Below are 14,496 nucleotides of genomic sequence, written 5' to 3'. Positions count from 1 at the left end.
GAGTAGTGCAGGGATGAGAAGGGGCAATGAAGGAAGTTCCAGAGAAGTTAGTTAAACAGATTCTATCCTGGTGAGTAATTCTGTGGAGTCTCCTAGCTTAACCTCTCCGGCATAAACTAGGAGTGGGATTTTTCCAGGCGTTGTTTACAGAATTTAACAAAGCTTGTCCCATTAAAAGGGAAATTAGGTAAACTATCTTGGACCGAGCAGACGGGAAGTTAGCAGACTGCAACTCAAACTGAATTTCGCACTGGTTAAGAAACTCGCGGCATTTGTTTCGGATTTCCATCGAATTTACTAGGTGAAGGCAAATGCAACCGAGGCATTGGGATCGGCACTGATGGAGTTGCAGCCGGGGACACAATTGTGGGAAAAGACACGGACACTTGAGGTGCTGCCATAGCTGCATGGAGAGAATCAAGGCGATCAGACATACTCTGCATGAACTGCACAATTTGAGATTGTGTGGCCTCCTGTTTACTCAGACGTCACAGAATATCCATGGTGGCATTGCCTCCCGAAGCCTGTTCACCCGTCGGATCCATTTGGCCAGTGCTTACTGTCACGCTTGGCTTGGAATGAGGATCTGGCGACTGAGGTTTGTCTGAGGAAGCGAACACTTGCGAGTGAAGAAGACTAGGAGGCTGGATGTAGTTTCTTCTCATGGGATAGGAGCACCTTGAGACTAGAAGAACACTGAAGATAATGAACTGAGATCTGTGGTTTGAGGGACGAAACCCAAGAACACTGAGGATAATGAACTGTGGGCTGTGAACTGCGGTTTAAAAGACGAGGTTGAAGAGCACTGAAGATAATGAACTGGAAACTGAGCTGTGGCTTGAAAGACGAGGCTGAAAAGCACTGAAAATAATGAACTGGAGACTGAGCTGTGGCTTGAAAGACTAGGCTGAAAAGCACTGAAGATGATGAACTGGAGACTGCAACTGTTCGCGACCGGAGACCCTCGGTGGATCAGGGTTCCCGGAACCGCCCCCACAGGTGAAAGCAAGTTAGGAATGGTGGGATTGCTGCAATTACAAAAACAAAGACAGAGCAACATTGGAGAGTAACCAAGGAACCGGAGTAACCTGGGAGCACAGAGCTGGAGCACCTACACTTAGGTAGTAACCTGAAGCACTGGCACCCATACCATGAACCAGCTCCCTTTTAACAGGAGAGACCTCCCTGGATTGGCTGGACACAATAATGAGCCTGTGCTATTGGCTCAGGATTTTGGTCTCCAACATGGCGGCCCCTGTATAGTAGACACCCTGGCCCTCATTCCGAGTTGTTCGCTCACTAGCTGCTTTTAGCAGCATTGTAAACGCTAGGCCGCCGCCCTCTGGGAGTGTATCTTAGCTTAGCAGAATAGCGAACGAAAGATTAGCAGAACTGCTACTAAATATTTTCTTGCAGTTTCTGAGTAGCTCCAGACCTACTCCTAGATTGCGATCAGCTCGGTCCGTTTAGTTCCTGGTTTGACGTCACAAACACGCCCTGCGTTCGGCCAGCCACTCCCCCGTTTCTCCAGACACTCCCGCGTTTTTCCCTGACACGCCTGCGTTTTTTAGCACACTCCCGGAAAACGCTCAGTTACCACCCAGAAACGCCCCTTTCCTGTCAATCACTCACCGATCAGCAGTGCGACTGAAAAGCGCTGCAGGATCAACAGTAAAACTGCTAAGTTTTTAGTTAAATTACCTTGCGCATGCGCATTTAGCAACAAATCGCAGCATAGCGAAAATCGGCAACGAGCGAACAACTCGGAATGACCACCACTGTGCAGTACTACTGAACCAGGTCCCCGCCCCTGGCCTCCCGGCAGTTGCATCTTGTGTAGGCGAGCCCGCCGCATCAGCCTTCCTGCTACAGTGAACGGACCCACCGCAGCAGCCCTCTCCGCCACGAGTGAACCCGCCACAGCAGCCTAGCACCGCCACTGCCCGCCAGCCACCTGATCGACAATCCCTGTGGCTCCGATCCCCCGGTAAGGCACCGGGTTCTGATACGCAGTTCCTTAGATTATTGTCTGGGTTTTTTTGTGACATCCAGGATGAGTTGTCATTGTGGTCTTGGAGAAATTTTAGTAGGCTAGCCACTTATGGGAAAATTCATCACTGTTTTCTCCATTTCGAGATTATTTATAATTATCATTTATTAACAGTTATTTATATCGCAAACATATTCCGCAGCTCTTTGAGAATATATGGCCATTCACATCAGTTCTTGCCCCAGTGGTGCTTACAATCTAGATCTCCTACCTTACATGCACACACATTCACTCTAGGGTTAATTTTGTTGCGAGCCAATTGATCTACCAGTATATTTTTGATTTCACAAGTACGGGGAGAATATACAAACGCCATGGTGGGAATCTAACCCATGACCTCAGTGCTGTGAGGCGGTAATGCTAATCATAGTTCTTACAGTTCTTGCTGGAGACCCTGAGCCTCAGAAATGGCTTTGCAACCCTTTCCATACTTATATATTTTAATAACTTTCTTTTTCATCTCTTCTGGATTTTCATTTGGTTGTGGAATACTGTGCTGCTTGTTGAGACATTAGCCAACTTCACTTTGCTGGAAAGTTTCAATTTAAGTGATGTTTAGATAGGAAAGGGCTAGCAGTAATCAAGCCTGATTGTGTCTAGCTTAATTGAATCTAATTAGTAATTAAATTTGGTTCATTGGCTGAATTAGTAACTAAGGGGACAATTACTATTTTACACAGGGCCAGTTGGTGTTGGATAACTTTTTTTAATAAAATTAAATTGTTATTTAAAAACTCTACTTTCTGTTTCTGTTTATATTATCTTTTGTTTGAAGAACTGAAACAGTTAAGTGTGACAAATATGCAAAAATTGAAGAAATTCACACACTGATAACGTGGAGAGAGACACACAAACAGAAGGAGAGGAAGGAAGAGGAAAGAAGGAAGGAATACACAAAAGCCCCTTTCACATCTCCAATGCCGGATCCCACCCGGGAATTGGAAACGGGTCCTTCCAGGATGGGATCCGGCATTGGACCCTAACGGCATTCTTCCCAACCCGGCAATGTGCCGGGTCGGTTGCCATAGCGGCGGGGGGTGGAGCCGGGGGCGGAGGTGGCACTGGGAGATGAGCTCATCTCTGCGCCGCCTCTCCCTATGCAGTGAACGGGTCCCAGGGCGCATCCAGGGTTACACTGCCACTGACTCGGTATTCAACCCAGGAATAACCCTTCTTATAACCCGGGTTGAATTACCTGGTCAGGCAACTCGGGAATTCTCCATGGCCCCTTTCACATCGCACAGTGTGCCGGGTCGATACAGAGTTAATTTTATGCGATGTGAAACAGGTAAAAGTGGGGCACAGAGACACATGTGTTGACAGGCTGATGTACTATTCTAAATTTTAGAAAGAAACACAAAGGTGAAACATAGACAGTGTAAGATAATAGAGACACTCATGGAGGTAGTGGTGGGGAAACACGATAATCCACATATATGGAGGGGCGGAAAAATTATGTATGGGCTGAGAAAAGAGGAGTAAGGCATAGCCATATGTAGCTTTGTAGTTTTCAGTGCAGGAGCCATGTAGTTTTACCTAATGCATAACGGTGAGGTCATTTACCTGGCATTCTGCAGTTGATTCAAGCATAGCTGGGGTACCTGGGTAACTGGAAATAAACACAAGATATATTGCTGTGCACCATTGTTACAGTGGAAACTATAAATCTGCAGAATGCCACGACAAAATGGAGTCAAGGATGTTCTCTTTGACACAGCTGGGCTCCCGGTCCCCAGCCTGAGGCACTCAGCTCATAAGCTTGGGACTATGGCACTCATTTAGGTTCATTTGTTAAATTGCATAAATCGTAGATGGCCGCTTTTCAGCTTTCTGCACATGAGCATTGCGATCGCATCCATGCAATTTGATTGACATTGACAGGCATCGAGGGGGTCATTGATGCAGCGTTGGGGGGTGTGGTCCGGACAACACAGGTATGTCCGGACTATTTTAGGGACAGCCATCTGACGTCACACGCAGTCGCTGCGACAAAGTAAATGGTGGCCCTGCACCTGCATAGCTGCATATGCGGGGGTTAACATTAATTTCTGATTCTGCAATGTGATCACAATTGATTTGAGATTGCATCGCAGGACGGAGATTAGCATGCTGGGCGGGCTTGTCCTGTGCTGGGTGGGCCCCAGCATGCGATCGTCAGCAGTAGCAGATTATGCTTTTTAGCAGAATCTGCTACTGATATTGAATAGTGTCCCATATCCTGGCTGCAGCGGCTGTTTACTCTCCCACAGTGCAAAGCATCGGGGGTTAACTGCAGACTGCTGCACTGGGAGCTAGCTTCCTAGTCCTCTCTCAGCACTGGGGATACCAAGAGCTGGCACTCTCAAACCCCATTGTACGGTCATTCATAGCCCTTCAGACTGGGACAGCGGCTCTAAGTCCACTCAGCATCATCGTCTTTTAATGCTGGGGCACTGAAAACTAAGAATAAGCTCAGAAAAAATAAGAATTTACTCACCGGTAATTCTATTTCTCGTAGTCCGTAGTGGATGCTGGGTACTCCGTAAGGTCCATGGGGTATAGACGGGCTCCGCAGGAGACTGGGCACTCTTAAAAGAAAGATTAGGTACTATATCTGGTGTGCACTGGCTCCTCCCTCTATGCCCCTCCTCCAGACCTCAATTAGGGAAACTGTGCCCGGAAGAGCTGACATTACTAGGAAAGGATTTGGAATCCAGGGTAAGACTCTTACCAGCCACACCAATCACACCGTACAACTCGTGATAACTATACCCAGTTAACAGTATGAACAATAACTGAGCCTCTCTCAACAGATGGCTCATACAATAACCCTTTAGTTAAGCAATAACTATATACATGTATTGCAGAGAGTCCGCACTTGGGACGGGCTCCCAGCATCCACTACGGACTGCGAGAAATAGAATTACCGGTGAGTAAATTCTTATTTTCTCTGACGTCCTAGTGGATGCTGGGTACTCCGTAAGGACCATGGGGATTATACCAAAGCTCCCAAACGGGCGGGAGAGTGCGGATGACTCTGCAGCACCGAATGAGCAAACTCAAGGTCCTCCTCAGCCAGGGTATCAAACTTGTAGAATTTTGCAAAAGTGTTTGAACCCGACCAAGTAGCAGCTCGGCAAAGTTGTAAAGCCGAGACCCCTCGGGCAGCCGCCCAAGAAGAGCCCACCTTCCTCGTCGAATGGGCTTTTACTAATTTAGGATGCTGCAGTCCAGCCGCAGAATGTGCAAGCTGAATCGTGCTACAGATCCAGGGAGCAATAGTCTGCTTTGAAGCAGGAGCACCCAGCTTGTTGGGTGCATGCAGGATAAATAGCGAGTCAGTTTTTCTGACTCTAGCCATCCTGGAAACAAAGTTTCAGGGCCCGGACTACGTCCAGCAACTTGGAATCCTCCAAGTCCCTAGTAGCCGCAGGCACCACAATAGGTTGGTTCAAATGAAACGATGATACCACCTTAGGGAGAAATTGGGGACGAGTCCTCCATTCTGCCCTTTCCATATGGAAGATCAGATATGGGCTTTTACATGACAAAGCCGCCAATTCTGACACACGCCTAGTCCAAGCTAAGGCCAAAAGCATGACCACTTTCCACGTGAGATATTTTAGCTCCACGGTCTTAAGTGGCTCAAACCAGTGGGATTTTAGGAATCCAACACACGTTAAGATCCCAAGGTGCCACTGGAGGCACAAAAGGGGCTGAATATGCAGCACCCCTGTAACAACGTCCGAACTTCAGGCAGTGAAGCCAGTTCTTTTTGAGAGAAAAAGGGATAGGGCCGAAATCTTGGCCTTTATGGATCCTAATTTTAGGCCCATAGTCACTCCTGACTGTAGGAAGTGCAGGAATCGACCCCCCCTGGAATTCCTCTGTAGGGCCTTCCCGGCCACACACCAAGCAACCTATTTTCGCCATATACAGTGAAAAAGTCTTGCTGTCACGTCTTTCCTAGCCTTTATCAGCGTAGGAATAACTGCATCCGGAATGCCCTTTTCCGCTAGGATCCGGCGTTCAACCGCCATGCCGTCCAACGCAGCCGCGGTAAGTCTTGGATCAGACAGGGTCCCTGTTGCAACATGTCCTGACTGAAAGGCAGAGACCATGGGTCCTCTGAGAGCATTTCTTGCAGTTCCGGGTACCGAGTCCTTCTTGGCCAATCCGGAGCAAAGAATATTGTTCACACTCCTCCGTTTATTACAATTCTCAGCCCTTGGGTCTGAGAGGAAGATGAGGGAATATATAGACCGACTGGAACACCCACGGTGTTACTAGTGCGACCACAGCTATCGCCTGAGAGTCCCTTGACCCAGCGTAAAACCTTTTTTATCTTTTTATTGAGGTGGGACGCCATGTAGTCCACCTGAGGCAGTTTCCATCAATTTGCAAAACTGCGTGAAGACTTCCTGATGAAGTCACCACTTTCCCGGGTGGAGGTCGTGTCCACTCCCGGAATGAACACTGCTGACAGTGCGCTTACTTGATTCTCCGCCCAGCGAAGAATTCTGGTGGCTTCTACCCTCGCCACCCTGCTCCTTGTGCTGCCCTGGCGGTTTACATGAGCCCCTGCGGTCTGACTGGATCAGAACCGGTTGGTCGCGAAGCAGGAACTCCGCTTGACTTAGGGCGTTGTATATGGCCCTTAGTTCCAGGATATTGATGTGAAGGCAAGTCTGTCTGGCTTGACCACAAACCTTGGAAATTTCTTCCCTGTGTAACTGCCCCCCACCCTCGGAGGCTTGCATCCGTGGTCACCAGGACCCAGTCCTGAATGCCGAATCTGCGGCCCTCGAGAAGGTGAGCACTCCGCAGCCACCACAGGAGAGACACCCTGGCCCTGGGGGATAGGGTGATTAACCGATGCATCTGAAGATGTGATCCGGACCACTTGTCCAGTAAGTTCCATTGTCCTTGCATGGAACCAGCCGAATGGGATGGCCTCGTATGATGCCATCATCCTTCCCAGGACTCGAGTGCAGTGATGCACTGACACCTGTTTTGGTTTTCAATGGATTCCTGACCAGTGTCATGAGCTCCTGAGCTCTCTCTATCGGGAGATAAACCCTCTTCTGGTCTGTGTCTAGGATCATGCCTAGGCGAGGCAGATGAGCTGTAGGAACCAACTGCGACTTCGGAATATATAGAATCCAGTCGTGTTGCCGTTTCACTTCCAGAGAAGGTGATACGCTGTCCAGCAACTGCTCTCTTGATCTCGCTTTTATGAGGAGATCATCCAAGTATGTGATAATAGTGACACCTTGCTTCCGCAGGAGCACCATCATATCCGCCATTACCTTGGTGAAATTGGTAATGACAATCCCGTACCGCAATTCTGAGGTACGCCTGATGAGGTGGATAAATGGGGACACGAAGGTATGCATCCCTTATGTCCCGATTCATTTGAGGCTTGCAATGACCGCTCTTAGCGATTCCATCTTGAACCTGAACCTTTTCAGGTATATGTTCAGGGATTTTAATACAATATGGGTCTAACCGAATCGTCTGGTTTCGGGATTATAACATGGTCGAATATAACACCCTCTTGTTGAAGGAGGGGACCCTTGACCACCACCTGTTGAAGATACAATTTACGAATTGCAGTTAACACTGGCTCCCTCTCTTGGGGGAAAGCCCGCTGGGTCCTCGGTGAGGGGGCATCTTCTCACAGTACAGCCTGTATCCCTGCGATACAATTTCTATTGCCCAGGGATCTAACAGGGAGTGAACCCACTTGTGGCTGAACTTACGAAGGCGTGTCCCCACCGGGCCTAGCTCCGCCTGTGGAGCCCCAGCGACATGCGGTGGATTTTTGTAGAGGCCAGGGAGGACTTCTGTTCCTGGGGACTAGCTGTGTTGTACAGCTTCTTTCCTCTGCCCCCGGCTCTGACAAGAAAAAACGCACCTCAGACTTTCTTGTTTCTTTATTCGAAAAGCTGCATTTAATAATGTCGTGCTTTCCTAGGCTGTGCAGGAATATAAGGCAAAATATCAGAATTACCAGCTATAGCTGTGGAGACCAGGCCCGAGAACCTTTCTCCACACAATCCTCAGCCTTCCATATGCCTCTTAAGTCGGCATCATCTGTCCAATGTATATTCTACAGGACACGTCAAGCAGAAATCGTCATAGCTTTTGTCTCTAGGACCCAGTATACTCCTGTCCCTTTGGGCATGCTTTATAATTATATATCTATCACTTAAGACAGCATCTTAAAATATTTATATGCATACTAGGGTCTCAATCTCTGCTGATAAGGTACCTGTCCACGCTGCCACAGCGCTATAAACCCATGCCGACACAATCGCCGGTCTGGGTAGTATACTAGAATGTGCACACTATCTGCAGGATCCCTGAGAATAGCTAGTGCAAACAGGACACCCAAGGGGAAGATTCTCAACACAGCCTGAGAATTCTCTTGTGGGAAGCTGCCGTCTCTTGTCTGGAGATTCCCGCTCTTTTTCCTCATGAGAGGAGGGAAATTTACCTGAGAGGAGGGAAATTTACCTCCGCATTCTTCCCCTTAACATGTGTACTCTCGTGTCAGGGACAGATGAGTCATCAGTGATATGCAAATCCTCTTTTATTCCAATAATCATATATTGAATATCTTTTAGCCCTCTTGGCTGTAACTTTGCATTATCGTAGTCGACAGTGGAGTTAAACTCAGTGTCGATACTTTGTTATTTTGGATAGTGAACATAGAGAGACTCTGAAGGACTCTGTGACATAGGGACAGACCAGGGTAGATTTCCTTTCTGTTCCCTAACCTTTTGTGCAATAATTTTACCTCAGCACTTACACATATCCAAACAGGTGTCGGCGTTGTCGACGGAGACACCCTCCCACACACATAACCGCTCTATCACCTCCTTAGAGGAGCCTTTTACCTCAGACATGTCGACACACGCGTACCGACACACCACACACACAGGGGATGCTCTATTTGAAGACAGTTCCCCCACCAGGCCCTTTGGAGAGACAGAGAGAGAGTATGCCAGCACACACCACAGCGCTATATAATACAGGGATGTACACTATACTGAGTGATTTTTCCCCTATAGCAGCTTATATACAGTTTTGCGCCTAAATTTATGTGCCCCCCCCTCTCTTTTTTACCCTTTGTGTACCAGGATACTGCAGGGGAGAGCCTGGGGAGCTTCCTTCCAGCTGAGCTGTGAAGAGAAAATGGCGCCGGTGTGCTGAGGAAGAAGGCCCGGCCCCCTCAGCGGCGGGCTTCTGTCCTTTTATGTACTTTAATGGCGGGGGTTAATGCACATATACAGTTTATCAGACTGTATTATGTGCTTTTCGCCAAGTAAGGTAATCTAATTGCTGCCCAGGGCGCCCCCCCCCCCAGCACCCATCAGTGACCGGAGTGTGTGGTGTGCTAAGGGAGCAATGGCGCACAGCTGCAGTGCTGTGCGCTACCTTAATGAAGACCGGAGTCTTCAGCCGCCGATTTTTAACTTCTCTTCGTTCTTCTGGCTCTGCAAGGGGGACGGCGGCGCTGCTCCGGGACCGGACGACCGAGGACTGGGCCTGTGTTCGATCCCTCTGGAGCTAATGGTGTCCAGTAGCCTTAGAAGCCCAAGCTAGCTGCAAGCAAGTAGGTTCGCTTCTCTCCCCTCAGTCCCACGTAGCAGTGAGTCTGTTGCCAGCAGATCTCACTGAAAATAAAAAACCTAACAAATACTTTCTTTTCTAGGAAGCTCAGGAGAGCCCCTAGGGTGCATCCAGCTCTGGCCGGGCACAGATACTAACTGAGGTCTGGAGGAGGGGCGTAGAGGGAGGAGCCAGTGCACACCAGATATAGTACCTAATCTTTCTTTTAAGAGTGCCCAGTCTCCTGCGGAGCCCGTCTATACCCCATGGTCCTTACGGAGTACCCAGCATCCACTAGGACGTCAGAGAAATAGCATATTTATGCCCACTTGCGGTGTTGGAGGCATCAAGCTGTGCACTAGTGGCATATGTGTCAGGTGTGGACACATATCCTACCAGGTCATAAGCACAAGAAATGTTTTTATTATTATTATTATTATTATTATTATTATTATTATTATCCTTTATTTATATGGCGCCACAAGGGATCCGCAGCGCCCATTACACAGTACATAATCAAATGAGCAAACAAGAAAACAGCACTTACAGTACAGGACAATATAGGACAGGTATAGAAAACCTGGGGTTAGGTGCCATCAAAGGGAGTATGGAGTATAAAATAGTGTAAGTAAGAAAAGGAAAGGCACATGAGGAAAGAAGTCCCTGCTCTTGCAAGCTTTTAAAATGTATTTTGTTAGCAAAAACACATTTGCTATTTTAAATAGAAAAAATAAATAAAACCTCAATAATTCGGCTGGTATAATCTTCTAGCTCATGTGTGAATGAAAGTAGCAGGGAATTAAATTTAAATAAACTTACAATATCATATGATGATTATTTATTATTATTATTTATTACCAGTTATTTATATAGCACACACATATTCCACAGCGCTTTACAGAGAATATTTGTCTATTCACCAGTCCCTGCCCCAGTGGAGCTTGCATATTCCCCACTACATGCACACGCATTTACACATTAGGATTCCTTTTTCTCAGGAGCTCAGCCAACTAACCTACCAGTAAATTTTTGGATTGTGGGAGGAAACCAGAATACCCAGAGGAAACCAATGCAAGCATGGGCAGAATATAGTTAGGGCCATTGTGGGCATGAACTCAAGACCTCAGTGCTGTGAGGCAATAATGCTAACCATCATCACTAGCTTTGCAGCAGCCCTCAGGAAACTACAAGTGATACGGCTTCTGACAGGCATTTATACATTTCCGTGACTATCTGCCTCAGGTTACACTTATGCTAGTACGCTCTTACTGTACTCTTTCTTCCCCCTTTCCACTCCCCAAGCGAAGAAGGTGCAAGTATCAAATCTGCATATGGATATATGCTTACCCCAGCATAAACAGCTGGGCAAGCCACTTTTTGAATCCAGCTATGTAAAAAGAAAATAAAAAAACACAGTTCCAATATATAAAATAAAAATGTAAAGAAATAGTCCTTAAAAAAAATTGACATTGTATTTTTACTACTTTCTCCCCAGTAGGAAAAGACCATGAGGTATTTTCCTTGATCACGGGCAGTACAAATATGCTGGTGTCACATAGAATGAATACAGCCACAAGCACCTGTGGTATAATAAACTCCTTTACATCTGTTCTATAACTCCAGTTGTTATAGGCAGAAGACCCTCCAACAGGCTCTAGGGGTCTTCCTAGAGCCTGTTGGAGGGTCTTCTGCCTATAACAACCATCCGTTGTTCCCTTAGTGTTGGTTGTACAGACCAGTACTTAGGATACCATCAGGATTTAGACCACAGCAGTAGGGGCTTACCCAGTTAGCTGTAGATCACAGGGTATTAGCTGAAGCAATAAATAATAAGACACTCACTATGGAAATTTAGAGGATTCGCTGTCAGAGAATGGACCAGGCTCGTAGCCTGGCTAGTGCAGCACCATGGGAGAGATGTAGGTACTGCGCTGGAGATGCTGCTGCAATATGAGTTGGTATGCTCAGTGCAGCAAGAGTGGTGACTACTGCCAGCAGGACACAATAACAAAGGGGTATTAACTCAGTATGTGGTGGCAGATTTGAGAAGGTGCATGCACGGCAGACAGGATCTCCACAGATAGGAAACTTCTGGTTGGACAGAGTATCTACAGGGGACCATTAACAGGGACCAGTGACTTACACGCAGGGTAAGCTATATCCAGCACTGAAGAGCTGGGCTGACTGCCTTATATCAGTGCACTGAACCAATGAATAGCCAGACTGGGAGGGACAAATGAATTACAGATTCCGTGCCGCTGCAGCACTGCACATAGCTACAGGGATCAGGAATTAACTGCGGATGCCAAGCAACAGGTGGGACCATCGGACACTGTGGCTGGACGATGCTGTATTCTAGTTGCCTAGCAACAACCGGGACCCACCGAGGAGACAAGTCGCAGTGGCGGCTTTTAACAGTATCCCAGACTCTGCTGCTAACCTAAGGACTTATGCACACTTGTGCAGATGTAGTAGAACAAAAAATGCAATGGTAGAATAAAAAAAATAGTTTTCTTGTGGCATGCAGCTGAGTTCGTTATTGCGAGTAGCACACAGTCCCACAAATGCAAAGTCACTTCGCAAAAAGTAGACCTAAAATCTAGATAAATAAATAAATGATAATAGATGCAAAAAGTATAAAAACCTTTGTTTTAATAAATTTAAATAAGCTATATAGTGATAGTAACTCTTTTAAGCAGAAAGATAACTGGTAAGACATGTTTTATCCAATTTCTCAATTTAGGTTGGCCTTCAAATTCTACCAGTTGATGGAAACCCGCACAAGTCAATAGCTCTCATTTGCCATCCAGATGGAGTAGCCAACGTCGCCTGTTCAAGTGATGGTCAGTATGTGTTTACTGCTGGAGGAAAAGACTGCACAGTAATAATGTGGAAGACAAACTTACAGTAAGTAAAAAATCCACATTTCTCTGACGTCCTAGTGGATGCTGGGAACTCCGTAAGGACCATGGGGAATAGACGGGCTCCGCAGGAGACTGGGCACTCTAAAAGAAAGATTAGGTACTATCTGGTGTGCACTGGCTCCTCCCACTATGACCCTCCTCCAAGCCTCAGTTAGATTTCTGTGCCCGGCGGAGCTGGATGCACACTAGGGGCTCTCCTGAGCTCCTAGAAAGAAAGTTTATTTTAGGTTTTTTTATTTTACAGTGAGACCTGCTGGCAACAGGCTCACTGCATCGAGGGACTAAGGGGAGAAGAAGCGAACCTACCTGCTTGCAGCTAGCTTGGGCTTCTTAGGCTACTGGACACCATTAGCTCCAGAGGGATTGACCGCATGGAACTGGCCTTGGTGTTCGTTCCCGGAGCCGCGCCGCCGTCCCCCTTACAGAGCCAGAAGCAAAAAGAGGTCCGGAAAATCGGCGGCAGAAGACATCAGTCTTCACCAAGGTAGCGCACAGCACTGCAGCTGTGCGCCATTGCTCCTCATACACACTTCGCACTCCGGTCACTGAGGGTGCAGGGCTCTGGGGGGGGGGGGGGGGGGGCGCCATGAGCAGCAATAAAAACACCTTGGCTGGCAAATATATCACAATATATAGCCCCAGAGGCTATATGTGTGATAAATACCCCTGCCAGAATCCATAAAAAAGCGGGAGAAAAGTCTGCGAAAAAGGGGCGGAGCTATCTCCCTCAGCACACTGGCGCCATTTTCTCTTCACAGTGCAGCTGGAAGACAGCTCCCCAGGCTCTCCCCTGTAGTTTGCAGGCTCAAAGGGTTAAAAAGAGAGGGGGGGCACTAAATTTAGGCGCAATATTGTATAAGCAGCTATTGGGAAAAATTCACTCAATATAGTGTTAATCCCTAAATTATATAGCGCTCTGGTGTGTGCTGGCATACTCTCTCTCTGTCTCCCCAAAGGGCTGTGTGGGGTCCTGTCCTCAGTCAGAGCATTCCCTGTGTGTGTGCGGTGTGTCGGTACGGCTGTGTCGACACGTTTGATGAGGAGGCTTATGTGGTGGCAGAGCAGATGCCGATAAATGTAATGTCGCCCCCTGTGGGGCCGACACCAGAGTGGATGGATAGGTGGAAGGTATAAACCGACAGTGTCAACTCCTTACAAAAAGGCTGGATGACGTAACAGCTGTGGGACAGCCGGCTTCTCAGCCCGCGCCTGCCCAGGCGTCTCAAAGGCCATCAGGGGCTCAAAAACGCCCGCTCCCTCAGATGGCAGACACAGATGTCGACACGGAGTCTGACTCCAGTGTCGACGAGGTTGAGACATATACACAATCCACTAGGAACATCCGTTACATGATCCCTGCAATAAAAAATGTGTTACACATTTCTGACATTAACCCAAGTACCACTAAAAAAGGGTTTTATGTTTGGGGAGAAAAAGCAGGCAGTGTTTTGTTCCCCCATCAAATGAGTGAATGAAGTGTGAAAAAGCGTGGGTTCCCCCGATAAGAAACTGGTAATTTCTAAAAAGTTACTGATGGCGTACCCTTTCCCGCCAGAGGATAAGTTACGCTGGGAGATATCCCCTAGGGTGGATAAGGCGCTCACACGTTTGTCAAAAAAGGTGCGACTGCCGTCTTAGGATACGGCCACTTTGAAGGTACCTGCTGATAAAAAGCAGGAAGCTATCCTGAAGTCTGTATTTACACACTCAGGTACTAGACTGAGACCTGCAGATAGTGCTGCTGCAGCGTGGTCTGTGACCCTGTCAAACAGGGATACTATTTTGCGAACATAAGAGCATATTAAAAACGTCGTCTTATATATGAGGGATGCACAGAGGGATATTTTGCCGGCTGGCATCCAGAATTAATGCAATGTCCATTCTGTCAGGAGGGTATTAGAGACCCGACACTGGACAGGTGATGCT

At 47.5% G+C, this 14,496-nt stretch overlaps 1 protein-coding gene across 3 annotated transcripts in view; it reads left to right on the top strand.

Moving 5' to 3' along the window:
• The window catches only part of CFAP251 (cilia and flagella associated protein 251), a 263,063-nt gene that overhangs the window by 170,185 nt on the left and 78,382 nt on the right, over positions 1-14,496 (top strand). For all 3 annotated transcript variants that reach the window (XM_063964473.1, XM_063964472.1, XM_063964474.1), the window contains one exon: positions 12,390-12,553. In XM_063964473.1, the coding sequence (XP_063820543.1) occupies positions 12,390-12,553 (164 nt within the window). The remainder of the gene's footprint in view (positions 1-12,389; positions 12,554-14,496) is intronic.

This window comes from Pseudophryne corroboree, chromosome 1 (genome assembly GCF_028390025.1).
Source record: "Pseudophryne corroboree isolate aPseCor3 chromosome 1, aPseCor3.hap2, whole genome shotgun sequence".
In the NCBI taxonomy this organism is placed as follows: domain Eukaryota; kingdom Metazoa; phylum Chordata; class Amphibia; order Anura; family Myobatrachidae; genus Pseudophryne; species Pseudophryne corroboree.
Note: the sequence above shows the minus strand (reverse complement) of the source record. Positions and strands in the feature narration are given on the sequence as shown.